This window comes from Lampris incognitus, chromosome 15, assembly GCF_029633865.1.
Source record: "Lampris incognitus isolate fLamInc1 chromosome 15, fLamInc1.hap2, whole genome shotgun sequence".
Lineage (NCBI taxonomy): Eukaryota > Metazoa > Chordata > Actinopteri > Lampriformes > Lampridae > Lampris > Lampris incognitus.
Window position 1 is genome coordinate 49,672,145 of NC_079225.1, and position 16,520 is coordinate 49,688,664.

The following is a 16,520-nucleotide window of genomic DNA, read 5'->3' on the forward strand; positions in this document are numbered from 1 at the left end:
CTGACAGTTTTTCTGTCTAACTGATGATAATCACAGAAAGGTGAATCAGTCCATCTGGACACAACGTGTACTGAGAGAAACGTGTCATCATCCTATAAATGACCTCTTCAGTTCAGACTGAAGAGTTTTGAAGTTGACACTGATGCAACTTCCTGTGACTTTCTTACCTGGGTCATTGAGCATGCATGAAGACATAACTTGATGATAGTTTGTCAGTATAGTTTAAAGGGCACTTTAAATACTGTGTGCTGTAGAGTAGTAAACACATCCGCTGCACATGCAGGCCCTGCAGCTGATCAGCCCATGCAGGCTCTTTAGTTGTTCATGTAAAACCCGGCGGCCGTGGATTTGGTTATAAAGTAATGTTGTTCCAACAAGATGAATGCTGTTGGTGTCATCTTTTCATTTACTTAAACTATGCATGAGGTCAAGACAATTACTGTGTAACAAAACATACAGAAGATAATACACTTTGTGTGTGTGTGATGGGGGGGGCACACGTGTGTGTATGCGCATAAACTTTTTGAATACATTTTAACAACACCGTTGGGGTGTCCTGGTGGCTCACCTGGTAGAGGGTACCACGTCATGTTTTGGATCCATTTCATGTTTTGGTCCGCATCATGTTTTGGATCCATTTCATGTTTTGATAATCCATTGCATGTTTTGGATCCATATCATGTTTTGAGAATCCATTTCATGTTTTGGATGCATTTCATGTTTTGATAATCCATTTCATGTTTTGGATCCATTTCATGTTTTGGATCCATTGATTTTTGTATCCACACCTCTCCAACAATTTATAGAATAGACCCTCATGACAAATACCAACTTAAGCTTTGGTTTAGATTCTTATAATAATAATGATAATCATCATTACATTTATATAGTGTTTTATGTTGACACCCAAACTGCTTCACAGTGAAGAGGGCAACTCACCTCAACCACCACCAGTGTGTAGCACCACCTGGTGGTGTCCGAAGAACCTCACCACACATCAGCTTGAGATGGAAAGGAGGGAGTCATTGAGCCAATTACATGGGGGATGATTAGGAGGCCAGGTGGAGAGAGCCAGGTTGAGAATTCTGCCAGGACACTGGGGACCCCTACTCTTTGTGATGTCATGTCAAGTCAGTTTTATTTGTGTAGCCCAATATCACCAATTACAAGTTTGCCTCATGGAGCTTTACAGCAGCACAACATCCTGTCCTTAGACCCTCACATCGGATAAGGAACAACTCCCTAAAACCTTTAACAGGGAGAAAAACCAGGAAGAAACCTCAGGGAGAGCACCAGAGGAGGATCTCTCTCCCAAGACACACAACATGACATGATGTTGTGTTTACACAATTTACACAATACAACATTGAAAGAGGATAACACAATTATAATGGAATTATAAAATTTATGAAGAATATGATGAGGAGGATGCCAAGCAGTGTCCAGACGCCATCGGAACAGCCCAGGACCCAAGCCACGCAACCACCATCACCATGTAAAAAAAACAAAACAGGATAAGTGCCATGGGATCTTTAATGACCACAGTGAGTCAGGGCCTCGTCCTTCTGATCTGAAGGACGCCATCTCCTACCGCACAGTGTCCCCATCACTGCACTGGGGCACTGGGATTTGATATTTGTTCTTTTTATTGGGACCAGCGGGAAGACTGTCCCCTACTGGCCCACCAACACCACTTCTGGCAGCAACTCAGTTTTCCCAGGAGGTCTCCAAGTACTAGCCAAGCCCGTACCTGCTTAGCTTCCGTCAATCAGTAGAACCAGGGTGCATGTTGGTATGGCTGCAAGCAATTCAATTCAATTCCATTTTATTTGTGTAGCCCAGTATCACAAATTACAAATTTGCCTCAGTGGGCTTAACAGCAACTAAACATTCTGTCCTTGGACCCTCTCATCGGATAAGGAACAACTCCCTAAAAAAAACCCTTTAACAGGGAGAAAAAAACAGGAAGAAACCTCAGGGAGAGCAACAGAGGAGGATCTCTCTCCCAAGACGGACAGCGTGCAATAGATGTTGTGTTCACACAATTTACATGATACAACATTGAAAGAGGATAACAGAATTATAATGGACATGACATGTATGAAGAACATGATGCACAGGATGCCGAGCAGTGTCCACATGCCAACGGAGCAGTCCAGGACCCAGGCCACGTGACCATCATCATCATGTTAAAAAGAAACAAAAACTTATGTGAGGAGAGGAAGGGCAGGCAGCATCCAAATGGCGGCCACCATCACCACGGAGACCTGGGGAGAGAACCGACTGCACAAGCACACAAGAGAGACTTACATGACACCATTCAAACACAGAAAAAGAGAAAGGAGAAGACATCATTCAGAGAGAGACAAAAGACATGTGAGAGAAGAGAACAGTTTGCAATAGTCATTAGTCATAATCAATTAAGTCATTTAATTATTTTTAGCAATCTAAAAAGAATTAAAGAAAAAACATTACACATTGTGTGCTAAAATCTATACAACGTGTCAAAGTTCTTTTGGCTCGTGCGAGGCTGATAACATGATAGAATGTCCCACAGTTTGGTAAGAATGTGATTTGCATTTACTCAAATGCTTTTTTTCAGATTACTGTATATACAGATGTCTCTCTCCTTTCTCTCTTTCTCTTTTTGTCTTTCTTCTGTCCTTCTCTGTCTTTCTCTCTCAAGACCGGGAGCGAATTGCCCTGGGAACAGAGGATGGGCTCTTTGTGGTGGAGATCACCAGAGATGGTGAGAGACAGACAATCATATACACAGACAGACTGACACTTTCTATCACAGACACACTCCTTTTTTCTCCACTTGAACTATTCTTCATTGTTTCAAATGAAGCAGACACTCAGACTGGAGCTTGTGTCTCAGAACACTACGAAATTTCATAATCTGCTAGAAATAGAGGAGATTTAAACTAGAAAATGTCTAATAACTTCTCTCCGTCTCTAGTCATTGTTCGTGCTGCTGACTGTAAGAAGGTCTATCAGATTGACCTGATTCCCAAGGAGAAGATGGTGGTTCTGCTGTGTGGCCGCAATCGTCATGTCCACCTCCACCCCTGGGGGGCGCTCGAGGGTGCTGACGCTGCCTTTGACATCAAGCTAACAGAGACAAAAGGTTGCCAGGCCCTCACCACAGGGGTCCTCCGGCGGGGTGGGGCAGCCTGTTTGCTGGCTGCAGTCAAACGACAGGTGGGTTTTGTCTGAAAAGATGCATGACAGCAGCTTGATGCTCTCCACCTTTCATGAGTTCACATGACTGTCCAGTGTTGTACTGCTGCTGCTTCACATGACTGTCCAGTGTTATACTGCTGCTGCTTCACATGACTGTCCAGTGTTATACTGCTGCTGCTTCACATGACTGTCCAGTGTTATACTGCTGCTGCTCCACCTGACTGTCCAGTGTTGTACTGCTGCTGCTTCACATGACTGTCCAGTGTTACTACTGCTGCTGCTCCACATGACTGTCCAGTGTTATACTGCTGCTGCTCCACGACTGTCCAGTGTTATACTGCTGCTGCTTCACATGACTGTCCAGTGTTATACTGCTGCTGCTTCACATGACTGTCCAGTGTTATACTACTGCTGCTTCACATGACTGTCCAGTGTTATACTGCTGCTGCTTCACATGACTGTCCAGTGTTGTACTGCTGCTGCTCCACCTGACTGTCCAGTGTTGTACTGCTGCTGCTTCACATGACTGTCCAGTGTTATACTGCTGCTGCTTCACATGACTGTCCAGTGTTATACTGCTGCTGCTTCACATGACTGTCCAGTGTTATACTGCTGCTGCTTCACATGACTGTCCAGTGTTATACTGCTGCTGCTTCACATGACTGTCCAGTGTTATACTGCTGCTGCTTCACATGACTGTCCAGTGTTATACTGCTGCTGCTTCACCTGACTGTCCAGTGTTATACTGCTGCTGCTCCACGTGACTGTCCAGTGTTGTACTGCTGCTGCTTCACATGACTGTCCAGTGTTATACTGCTGCTGCTTCACATGACTGTCCAGTGTTATACTGCTGCTGCTCCACATGACTGTCCAGTGTTATACTGCTGCTGCTTCACATGACTGTCCAGTGTTGTACTGCTGCTGCTCCACATGACTGTCCAGTGTTACTACTGCTGCTGCTCCACATGACTGTCCAGTGTTATACTGCTGCTGCTCCACATGACTGTCCAGTGTTATACTGCTGCTGCTTCACATGACTGTCCAGTGTTGTACTGCTGCTGCTCCACATGACTGTCCAGTGTTATACTGCTGCTGCTCCACATGACTGTCCAGTGTTGTACTGCTGCTGCTCCACGTGACTGTCCAGTGTTATACTGCTGCTGCTTCACGTGACTGTCCAGTGTTATACTGCTGCTGCTTCACATGACTGTCCAGTGTTATACTGCTGCTGCTCCACATGACTGTCCAGTGTTATACTGCTCCTGCTTCACATGACTGTCCAGTGTTATACTGCTGCTGCTCCACATGACTGTCCAGTGTTGTACTGCTGCTGCTCCACGTGACTGTCCAGTGTTATACTGCTGCTGCTTCACATGACTGTCCAATGTTGTACTGCTGCTGCTCCACATGACTGTCCAGTGTTATACTGCTGCTGCTTCACATGACTGTCCAGTGTTATACTGCTGCTGCTTCACATGACTGTCCAGTGTTATACTGCTGCTGCTTCACCTGACTGTCCAGTGTTATACTGCTGCTGCTCCACGTGACTGTCCAGTGTTGTACTGCTGCTGCTTCACATGACTGTCCAGTGTTATACTGCTGCTGCTTCACATGACTGTCCAGTGTTGTACTGCTGCTGCTTCACGTGACTGTCCAGTGTTATACTGCTGCTGCTCCACCTGACTGTCCAGTGTTGTACTGCTGCTGCTTCACATGACTGTCCAGTGTTATACTGCTGCTGCTTCACATGACTGTCCAGTGTTATACTGCTGCTGCTCCACATGACTGTCCAGTGTTATACTGCTGCTGCTTCACATGACTGTCCAGTGTTGTACTGCTGCTGCTCCACATGACTGTCCAGTGTTACTACTGCTGCTGCTCCACATGACTGTCCAGTGTTATACTGCTGCTGCTCCACATGACTGTCCAGTGTTATACTGCTGCTGCTTCACATGACTGTCCAGTGTTGTACTGCTGCTGCTCCACATGACTGTCCAGTGTTATACTGCTGCTGCTCCACATGACTGTCCAGTGTTGTACTGCTGCTGCTCCACGTGACTGTCCAGTGTTATACTGCTGCTGCTTCACGTGACTGTCCAGTGTTATACTGCTGCTGCTTCACATGACTGTCCAGTGTTATACTGCTGCTGCTCCACATGACTGTCCAGTGTTATACTGCTCCTGCTTCACATGACTGTCCAGTGTTATACTGCTGCTGCTCCACATGACTGTCCAGTGTTGTACTGCTGCTGCTCCACGTGACTGTCCAGTGTTATACTGCTGCTGCTTCACATGACTGTCCAGTGTTATACTGCTGCTGCTTCACATGACTGTCCAGTGTTACTACTGCTGCTGCTCCACCTGACTGTCCAGTGTTATACTGCTGCTGCTCCACCTGACTGTCCAGTGTTGTACTGCTGCTGCTCCACATGACTGTCCAGTGTTATACTGCTGCTGCTTCACATGACTGTCCAGTGTTATACTGCTGCTGCTTCACATGACTGTCCAGTGTTATACTGCTGCTGCTTCACATGACTGTCCAGTGTTATACTGCTGCTGCTTCACATGACTGTCCAGTGTTATACTGCTGCTGCTTCACATGACTGTCCAGTGTTATACTGCTGCTGCTCCACCTGACTGTCCAGTGTTGTACTGCTGCTGCTTCACATGACTGTCCAGTGTTACTACTGCTGCTGCTTCACATGACTGTCCAGTGTTATACTGCTCCTGCTTCACCTGACTGTCCAGTGTTATACTGCTGCTGCTTCACATGACTGTCCAGTGTTATACTGCTGCTGCTTCACGTGACTGTCCAGTGTTGTACTGCTGCTGCTTCACATGACTGTCCAGTGTTGTACTGCTGCTGCTTCACATGACTGTCCAGTGTTATACTGCTGCTGCTTCACATGACTGTCCAGTGTTATACTGCTGCTGCTTCACATGACTGTCCAGTGTTATACTGCTGCTGCTCCACATGACTGTCCAGTGTTGTACTGCTGCTGCTTCACATGACTGTCCAGTGTTACTACTGCTGCTGCTTCACATGACTGTCCAGTGTTATACTGCTGCTGCTTCACATGACTGTCCAGTGTTATACTGCTGCTGCTCCACATGACTGTCCAGTGTTACTACTGCTGCTGCTCCACATGACTGTCCAGTGTTATACTGCTCCTGCTTCACCTGACTGTCCAGTGTTATACTGCTGCTGCTCCACATGACTGTCCAGTGTTGTACTGCTGCTGCTTCACGTGACTGTCCAGTGTTGTACTGCTGCTGCTTCACATGACTGTCCAGTGTTGTACTGCTGCTGCTCCACGTGACTGTCCAGTGTTACTACTGCTGCTGCTCCACGTGACTGTCCAGTGTTATACTGCTGCTGCTGCTCCACATGACTGTCCAGTGTTACTACTGCTGCTGCTCCACCTGACTGTCCAGTGTTGTACTGCTGCTGCTCCACCTGACTGTCCAGTGTTGTACTGCTGCTGCTTCACGTGACTGTCCAGTGTTATACTGCTGCTGCTCCACATGACTGTCCAGTGTTATACTGCTGCTGCTTCACATGACTGTCCAGTGTTATACTGCTGCTGCTCCACATGACTGTCCAGTGTTATACTGCTGCTGCTTCACATGACTGTCCAGTGTTATACTGCTGCTGCTTCACCTGACTGTCCAGTGTTATACTGCTGCTGCTTCACATGACTGTCCAGTGTTATACTGCTGCTGCTTCACATGACTGTCCAGTGTTATACTGCTCCTGCTTCACATGACTGTCCAGTGTTATACTGCTCCTGCTTCACATGACTGTCCAGTGTTACTACTGCTGCTGCTTCACGTGACTGTCCAGTGTTATACTGCTGCTGCTTCACATGACTGTCCAGTGTTATACTGCTGCTGCTTCACATGACTGTCCAGTGTTATACTGCTGCTGCTCCACCTGACTGTCCAGTGTTGTACTGCTGCTGCTTCACATGACTGTCCAGTGTTACTACTGCTGCTGCTTCACATGACTGTCCAGTGTTATACTGCTCCTGCTTCACCTGACTGTCCAGTGTTATACTGCTGCTGCTTCACGTGACTGTCCAGTGTTATACTGCTGCTGCTCCACATGACTGTCCAGTGTTATACTGCTGCTGCTTCACGTGACTGTCCAGTGTTATACTGCTGCTGCTTCACATGACTGTCCAGTGTTATACTGCTGCTGCTTCACATGACTGTCCAGTGTTATACTGCTGCTGCTCCACCTGACTGTCCAGTGTTATACTGCTGCTGCTCCACGTGACTGTCCAGTGTTGTACTGCTGCTGCTTCACATGACTGTCCAGTGTTATACTGCTGCTGCTTCACATGACTGTCCAGTGTTGTACTGCTGCTGCTTCACGTGACTGTCCAGTGTTATACTGCTGCTGCTCCACCTGACTGTCCAGTGTTGTACTGCTGCTGCTTCACATGACTGTCCAGTGTTATACTGCTGCTGCTTCACATGACTGTCCAGTGTTATACTGCTGCTGCTCCACATGACTGTCCAGTGTTGTACTGCTGCTGCTTCACATGACTGTCCAATGTTGTACTGCTGCTGCTTCACATGACTGTCCAGTGTTATACTGCTGCTGCTTCACATGACTGTCCAGTGTTGTACTGCTGCTGCTTCACGTGACTGTCCAGTGTTATACTGCTGCTGCTCCACCTGACTGTCCAGTGTTGTACTGCTGCTGCTTCACATGACTGTCCAGTGTTATACTGCTGCTGCTTCACATGACTGTCCAGTGTTATACTGCTGCTGCTCCACATGACTGTCCAGTGTTATACTGCTGCTGCTTCACATGACTGTCCAGTGTTGTACTGCTGCTGCTCCACATGACTGTCCAGTGTTATACTGCTGCTGCTCCACATGACTGTCCAGTGTTACTACTGCTGCTGCTCCACATGACTGTCCAGTGTTATACTGCTGCTGCTCCACATGACTGTCCAGTGTTGTACTGCTGCTGCTCCACGTGACTGTCCAGTGTTATACTGCTGCTGCTTCACGTGACTGTCCAGTGTTATACTGCTGCTGCTTCACATGACTGTCCAGTGTTATACTGCTGCTGCTCCACATGACTGTCCAGTGTTATACTGCTGCTGCTTCACATGACTGTCCAGTGTTACTACTGCTGCTGCTTCACATGACTGTCCAGTGTTATACTGCTGCTGCTTCACATGACTGTCCAGTGTTACTACTGCTGCTGCTCCACCTGACTGTCCAGTGTTATACTGCTGCTGCTCCACCTGACTGTCCAGTGTTGTACTGCTGCTGCTCCACATGACTGTCCAGTGTTATACTGCTGCTGCTTCACATGACTGTCCAGTGTTATACTGCTGCTGCTTCACATGACTGTCCAGTGTTATACTGCTGCTGCTTCACATGACTGTCCAGTGTTATACTGCTGCTGCTCCACCTGACTGTCCAGTGTTGTACTGCTGCTGCTTCACATGACTGTCCAGTGTTACTACTGCTGCTGCTTCACATGACTGTCCAGTGTTATACTGCTCCTGCTTCACCTGACTGTCCAGTGTTATACTGCTGCTGCTTCACGTGACTGTCCAGTGTTATACTGCTGCTGCTTCACATGACTGTCCAGTGTTATACTGCTGCTGCTTCACATGACTGTCCAGTGTTATACTGCTGCTGCTTCACATGACTGTCCAGTGTTATACTGCTGCTGCTCCACATGACTGTCCAGTGTTGTACTGCTGCTGCTTCACGTGACTGTCCAGTGTTGTACTGCTGCTGCTTCACATGACTGTCCAGTGTTGTACTGCTGCTGCTCCACGTGACTGTCCAGTGTTGTACTGCTGCTGCTCCACATGACTGTCCAGTGTTATACTGCTGCTGCTCCACATGACTGTCCAGTGTTACTACTGCTGCTGCTCCACCTGACTGTCCAGTGTTGTACTGCTGCTGCTCCACCTGACTGTCCAGTGTTATACTGCTGCTGCTTCACGTGACTGTCCAGTGTTATACTGCTGCTGCTCCACATGACTGTCCAGTGTTACTACTGCTGCTGCTCCACATGACTGTCCAGTGTTATACTGCTGCTGCTCCACATGACTGTCCAGTGTTACTACTGCTGCTGCTCCACATGACTGTCCAGTGTTATACTGCTGCTGCTCCACATGACTGTCCAGTGTTATACTGCTGCTGCTTCACGTGACTGTCCAGTGTTATACTGCTGCTGCTTCACATGACTGTCCAGTGTTACTACTGCTGCTGCTTCAGCTGCTACTACAGCCCACTGAGAGACTGTTAGTGTTTTGGTGTGCTGTGGTTTCAAACATGACAGCATTGCACTGGCAAGAACATACTCCAAAGTTCAATATCTTCCTTCTCTAGATATTGAGAAACGTAAAATGGAATGAATTAACTGCATTTTATAGCGCTTTTCTACACCAAGGACACAAAGTGCTTGTGATATTGGGCTATACAAATTGACTTGACTTTACATAAACTGACCGCATGGTTCTCTACCGGAAAATGGTGGATTGCTCCCTCCGGGTTGGGGATGAGTTGTTGCCTCAAGTGAAGGAGTTCAAGTATCTCGGGGTCTTGTTCACGAGTGAGGGTAGGATGGAGCAGGAGATTGACAGGCAGATTGGTGCAACATCAGCAGTAATGCGGTTGTTGTACCGGACCATTGTGGTGAAGAAGGAGCTGATCCGGAAGGCAAAGCTCTCAATTTACCAGTCAATCTTCGTTCCAATCCTCATCTATGGTCATGAGCTTTGGGTAGTGAGCGAAAGGGTGAGATCGCGGATACAAGCAGCTGAAATGAGTTTCCTCTGTAGGGTGTCTGGGCTCAACCTTAGAGATAGGCTGAGGAGCTCAGACATCCGGAGGGAGCTCGGAGTAGAGCCGCTGCTCCTTCGCATCGAAAGGAGCCAGTTGAGATGGTTTGGGCATCTGATTAGGATGCTTCCTGGGCACCTTCCTTTGTAGGTTTACCGGGCACGGCCAACTGGGAGGAGACCCCGGGGTAGACCTAGAACTCGCTGGAGGGACTACATGTCCAATCTGGCCTGGGAACACCTTGGGATTCCCCAGGAGGAGCTGGAGGGCGTTCCTGGGGACGTCTGGAATGCTCTACTTAGTTTGCTGCCACCGTGACCGAGAAGTGACTGAAGATGAAATGAGATGAGATGAGATGACCACATCACATTACAGTTTGAATGGCCCTGTGGGAATCCAACCCTAACTTTTGGCATTATGAGTGCCATGCTCAAAGCCTATGCTGCCGTAACACCAGACATCTACTCGCTACTCACCTACTGAGTACTCACTACTTACCTTACTTACTTACTTAACTATTGAGTATGCACTACTCACCCTCTGACTGAGTCACAGGGTCACTTTACAAATATGTCACTTTACTAAATTAGATATTTTGGTCAAATTGAAATTATACTTGTTTGAAGAATATTTTATGTGTGTGTGTGTGTGTGTGTGTGTGTGTGTGTGTGTGTGTGTGTGTGTGTCAGGCTGACCATCCATAGGGGTTGTAGTGTTAGAGTTACGGTTAGGGTAACCAGGTATAATTGCTCTCTTTATTTGTGTTGCGGTTTAGGTTCTGTGCTATGAGATCACACGGGCAAAGCCTCACAACAGGAAGTTGTGGGAGGTTCAGGCTCCAGGGATGGTGCAGTGGTTGGGGATGGTGCGGGAGAGGCTCTGTGTTGGCTACCCATCAGGTTTTGCCTTGCTGGCCCTGCAGGGGGAGTCATCTCCCGTCAGCCTGGTGAGTCCCGCTGACCCCTCCCTAGCGTTCCTGGCCCAGCAGCCCCTGGATGCGCTGCACGCTCTGGAGGTCGGCTCTTCCGAGCTGCTGCTCTGCTTCAGTCAGCTGGGTGTCTATGTGGACCCACAGGGACGACGCTCACGTACCCAGGAGCTGATGTGGCCAGCAACCCCGCTAGCATGCAGTACGTATTATTATTATTGGATGTAGGAGGAGAGATGAATAATACTCATCATCAGTGTGTATTACTATAAATACACTGTACATGCTACGGTTAGATGTAGTAAGAGGAAGATTATTTCTACTTGCTGGTGTGTGTTGCTGTAAATGCTCCTGTGCTAGCTAATAGATTATTTCTACTTGGTGTGTGTTGCTGTAAATGCTCCTGTTATAGCTAATAGATTATTTCTACTTGTTGGTGTGTGTTGCTGTAAATGCTCCTTTGCTGTCTAATAGTTGCGTTACATTAGGCAGCACCACTGTAAGCAGTATTGTTCAATAGAGTATGAAAAAGAGGATTTTGAATTACTCATATTATAAGTATTTGATTAAACAAGTTTTACCTATGTGAGTGAATAAACATGAAGCAGTCGGGCCACAAGGCATGTCCCATGACTGTCTGTCTGTCTGTCTGTCTGTCTGTCTGTCTGTCTGTCTGTCTGTCTGTCTGTCTGTCTGTCTGTCTGTCTGTCTGTCTGTCTGTCTGTCTGTGTCCTTGTATATATGTCAATGTGTATCCAGGTTCCAACGCTCACTACCTGACAGTATACAGTGAGTATGGAGTTGATGTGTTTGATGTCCACACTACAGAGTGGGTTCAGACTGTCTCCCTTCGCAAGGTACACACCTCCTACACTCAGTGCTGACCCTTCAGAACCAGCCAGACTTGTTCACCAATCAGAATCAGTACAGCCCACCCACAGGGTTTCCATGACTGAAAACAAACAATGACTTACACAAACTCCTTTACAGTATAAATAACCACATTTAGTCTGTCTGTCTGTCTCCAGATCAAGCCTCTGAATATTGAGGGAACATTGAACCTTCTTGGTTCAGAACAGCCACGCCTCATCTACTTCAGTAACAGTTCCTCAGGTACCTGTCTAATGTTTTACTGGACCATTGTGTGTCTATGTAGGTGGTGTTACTGGACCAGTGTGTGTCCTATGTAGGTGGTGTTACTGGACCAGTGTGTGTCTATGTAGGCGGTGGTGGTGAGGTTAATGTGCTGGTGTTACTGGACCAGTGTGTGTCCTATGTAGGTGGTGTTACTGGACCAGTGTGTGTCTATGTAGGTGGTGGTGGTGGTGAGGTGATTGTGGTGGTGTTACCGGACCAGTGTGTGTCCTATGTAGGTGGTGTTACTGGACCAGTGTGTGTCTATGTAGGTGGTGGTGAAGTTGGTGTGCTGGTGTTACTGGACCAGTGTGTGTCCTATGTAGGTGGTGGTGAGGTGAGTTTGGTGGTGTTACTGGACCAGTGTGTGTCTATGTAGGTGGTGGTGAGATGGGTGTGCTGGTGTTACTGGACCAGTGTGTGTCTATGTAGGGGGTGGTGAGGTGACTGTGGTGGTGTTACCGGACCAGTGTGTGTCCTATGTAGGTGGTGTTACTGGACCAGTGTGTGTCTATGTAGGTGGTGGTGAAGTGGGTGTGCTGGTGTTACTGGACCAGTGTGTGTCTATGTAGGGGGTGGTGAGGTGACTGTGGTGGTGTTACTGAACCAGTATGTGTCTATGTAGGTGGTGGTGAGATGGGTGTGCTGGTGTTACTGGACCAGTGTGTGTCTATGTAGGGGGTGGTGAGGTGACTGTGGTGGTGTTACTGGACCAGCGTGTGTCTTTGTAGGTGTTGGTGAGGTGGTTGTGCTGGTGTTACTGGACCAGTGTGTGTCTATGTAGGGGGTGGTGAGGTGACTGTGGTGGTGTTACTGGACCAGTGTGTGTGTTTGTTGGTGTTGGTGAGGTGGGTATGCTGGTGTTACTGGACCAGTGTGTGTCTATGTAGGTGGTGGTGAGGTGGGTGGTGTCTGAACTCCATGCAGAATGAATGAGAGTCAGCAGGGCTGTTGTGTCAGAAACACACACAAAACCTGATAGAACCTGAGTTGTACTTCTTGATTTAGTACTGTGTGTTAGTAGAACCTGAGTTGTACTTCTTGATGTAGTACTGTGTGGTGGTGAAGGTCTTCTACCAGCTTGTTGTGTCATATCTGCTGGTTCTTCCTCATCTGGCTGCTGTGATGAAGGTGTAAAACACTATGCACCCTGTCATTTTTCTTGGCAAAGTCCTACAAGACACTAACCGTCCACATCAAACGCTGCTAAAGTCTGCAGCGTTTGATGGTCATGGATCAGTTATTGTCTTGAGTACACCAGCACCAACCAACACCAGCAGTAGAAGGAATCAAAAAGGGGCGTTTATGTGTATGTAAATCGCCAGGATTATGTACATGTAGGAGATGTATTACCAGGTTTATAATAAAGTAATAGACTGATGGACTTGTCAAGCTGCTGTCATTGTAATACTGATGTTGCTGTTGGTGATAACTACTATTACAGTCTGTCACCTCTAGAGGGGGTTGTTGGCCATCATGTTGTGTAATTACTCTTAAAAGGTAGGAAATCCCCTGCTGGTGAGACTATGGAATTGACCTGAGGTTACCTTCAGATTTGATATCAGCAACGACATTACTAGTTTGGAGAGTGACACAATCTCTTTTAACACTGTGGTTTATTTGTGATTTTAGGCACAGTTATTCTCATGTTTGTAGTATTTTCCAATCTGTTTCTCTCTTTCTGTCTGTCTGTCTGACAATCCATCTTTCGGTCTCTCTGTTGTATAGAAGGTGACCTGGCAGTCCCAGAGACATCAGATAACAGTAGAAAGTTGATGGTTCGAACCCGCAGCAAGAGGAAGTTCCTATTCAAGGTTCCAGAGGAGGAGAGACTCCAACAGAGGAGGTATAAAAATCTGGCGTGGCAGGGGTACCGCCCCTCCGTTCCTTCTCTACTGGCAGTATTGCTCGTGCCATGAAGCCATTGAAAGAAAGCTGTCATTTGTTGAAATCATCAAATCAAATCAAATCAATTTTATTTGTATAGCCCAATATCACAAATTACAAATTTGCCTCAGTGGGCTTAACAGCAACACAACATCCTGTCCTTAGACCCTCTCATCGGATAAGGAAAAACTCCCTAAAAAAACCCCTTTAACAGGGAGAAAAAATAAGAAGAAACCTCAGGGAGAGCAAGAGAGGAGGATCTCTCTCCCAAGACGGACAGCGTGCATGGATGTTGTGTTCAGGCAATTTACATAATACAACATTGAAAGAGGATAACAGAATTATAATGGACATAAAATTTATGAAGAACATGATGCACAGGATGCCGAGCAGTGTCCACGTGCCAACGGAGCATCACATGCCAAACACCAAGCAATACATTATGGTATTAAATATGGTTATTGAAATAGAGACACATGGAATCATGGGAGTTAGAGTTTGCATGAGTGCATTGAGTGTTGACACGGCACCCTCTTCTGGTTAGTTGATGTAAATGCTGCTGCACGAGCAAGTTGAAGTCTGTTGAGAGACTGAAGAGGTGATTTAGATCATCGTTTCCCAACCCAGTCCTCAAGGACCCCTATCCTGCAGATTTTCATTGTAACCCTGCATAGGTAGCCCTGCTTGTACTTACTCAACCAATCATCTCACAGCACTTAATTATGCAAGGCGTGCAACATCTGACATAATTCATTGCTGATTGGTTGAATAACTACAAACAGGTACCTATTCAGGGTTGCAAAGAAAATCTGCAGGATAGGTGTTCCTTGAGGACTGGGTTGGGAAACACTGACTTAGATGATGATGAAACGTGTCTGTCAGTAAACGTGTCCACATGACCTGAGTCAACCTTCTGTGACTGAGTCTGTTATGATGTGTGAAGCTCAAGTTAGTCTGTTATGAGACTGAAGAGGTGGCTGAGTCTGTTATGATGGGTGAAGCTCAGGTTAGTCTGTTATGAGACTGAAGAGGTGGCTGAGTCTGTTGTGATGTGTAAAGCTCAAGCTGTAAAATGCAGTTCAGGTAAAGACGGAAATAACTTCTCAGAAGAAAGTTCTCTGTGTAGTAACTTCTCAGAAGAAAGTTCTCTGTGTAGTAACTTCTCAGAAGAAAGTTCTCTGTGTAGTAACTTCTCAGAAGAAAGTTCTCTGTGTAGTAACTTCTCAGAAGAAAGTTCTCTGTGTAGTAACTTCTCAGAAGAAAGTTCTCTGTGTAGTAACTTCTCAGAAGAAAGTTCTCTGTGTAGTAACTTCTCAGAAGAAAGTTCTCTGTGTAGTAACTTCTCAGAAGAAAGTTCTCTGTGTAGTAACTTCTCAGAAGAAAGTTCTCTGTGTAGTAACTTCTCAGAAGAAAGTTCTCTGTGTAGTAACTTCTCAGAAGAAAGTTCTCTGTGTAGTAACTTCTCAGAAGAAAGTTCTCTGTGTAGCGTCTGACCATATCTCAAATAGCGTTGAGGATGGAGAATGTTGTAGAATGTTGTCTAGTTAGTCCATGAAATTAATTTGATAAGATTTCATGTGAAGGCTCTTCTGCAGTACCACTTTCCTACCAGTAAGATAAACTGTATCCAGCGCCACTTTCACTTGATGTGTGTGTGTGTTTGTGTGTGTCAGGGAGATGCTGAGAGATCCAGAGCTCCGGTCTAAAATGATTTCCAATCCCACAAACTTCAACCATGTGGCTCACATGGGTCCAGGAGACGGCATGCAGGTTCTGATGGACCTGCCTCTGGTAAGACAACCTGCAGTACCACAGTACCACTGTAATACATCATCACTACCAGTTCTTATCAGTGCAAAGATCAGTATAAAAAGAATTAAAATCATAAAACACACACACACACACACACACACACACACACACACACACACACATTCATTTCTACATTCTACTGGGCACCAACATATTGCACAAAAGTCAGGAATCAAGACTTAGCAGCATTTAGTGCAGTTATGGCTCGGGGATAGAAGCTGTTCTTTAGTCTGTTTGTCCGAGCTCTTATTGTCCTGTAACGTCTGCCAGAGGGCAGCAGTTCAAACAGGTGGTGTCCTGGGTGGGATGGGTCTTTGAGGATGCCATGGGCTTTTTTAGGGCAGTGGGAACTGCATAGGTCTTCCAGGGAGGGGAGTGGGCATCCGATAATCTTCTTGGCGGTGGTGATGACCCTCTGGAGTGCTTTCCTCCCTGCTACTGTGCAGCTGGCAAACCAGACATAGATGCAGTAGGTCAGTATGCTCTCTATGGAGCAGCGGTAGAAGGACACAAACAGTGAGGTGGTAAGGTGGTTCTTCCCAAGGATCCTCAGGAAGTGGAGTCTCTTCTGTGACTTCTTAGCCAGCGCTGTGGTGTTAACGCTCCAGGAGCCCTCCTCTGTGTGTATGCCCAGAAACCGGAAGTCCGAGACACTCTCCACACAGTCCCCGCCGATGAAAAGGGGATGACTATCTGTTTTGTTCCTCCTGTAGTCTATAATCAGCTCCTTTGTCTTGGAGGTGTTGAGGAT

The 16,520-nt window shown here is 46.8% G+C and overlaps 1 protein-coding gene across 2 annotated transcripts in view; it reads left to right on the forward strand.

The window, feature by feature from the left end:
- cdc42bpb (CDC42 binding protein kinase beta (DMPK-like)) overlaps positions 1-16,520 on the forward strand; it is a 177,716-nt gene that overhangs the window by 144,993 nt on the left and 16,203 nt on the right. For both annotated transcript variants that reach the window (XM_056295104.1, XM_056295103.1), the window contains exons 28-34: positions 2,687-2,749; positions 2,963-3,204; positions 10,784-11,138; positions 11,696-11,793; positions 11,965-12,049; positions 13,799-13,916; positions 15,631-15,748. In XM_056295104.1, coding sequence (XP_056151079.1) covers positions 2,687-2,749; positions 2,963-3,204; positions 10,784-11,138; positions 11,696-11,793; positions 11,965-12,049; positions 13,799-13,916; positions 15,631-15,748 — 1,079 coding nt within the window. The remainder of the gene's footprint in view (positions 1-2,686; positions 2,750-2,962; positions 3,205-10,783; positions 11,139-11,695; positions 11,794-11,964; positions 12,050-13,798; positions 13,917-15,630; positions 15,749-16,520) is intronic.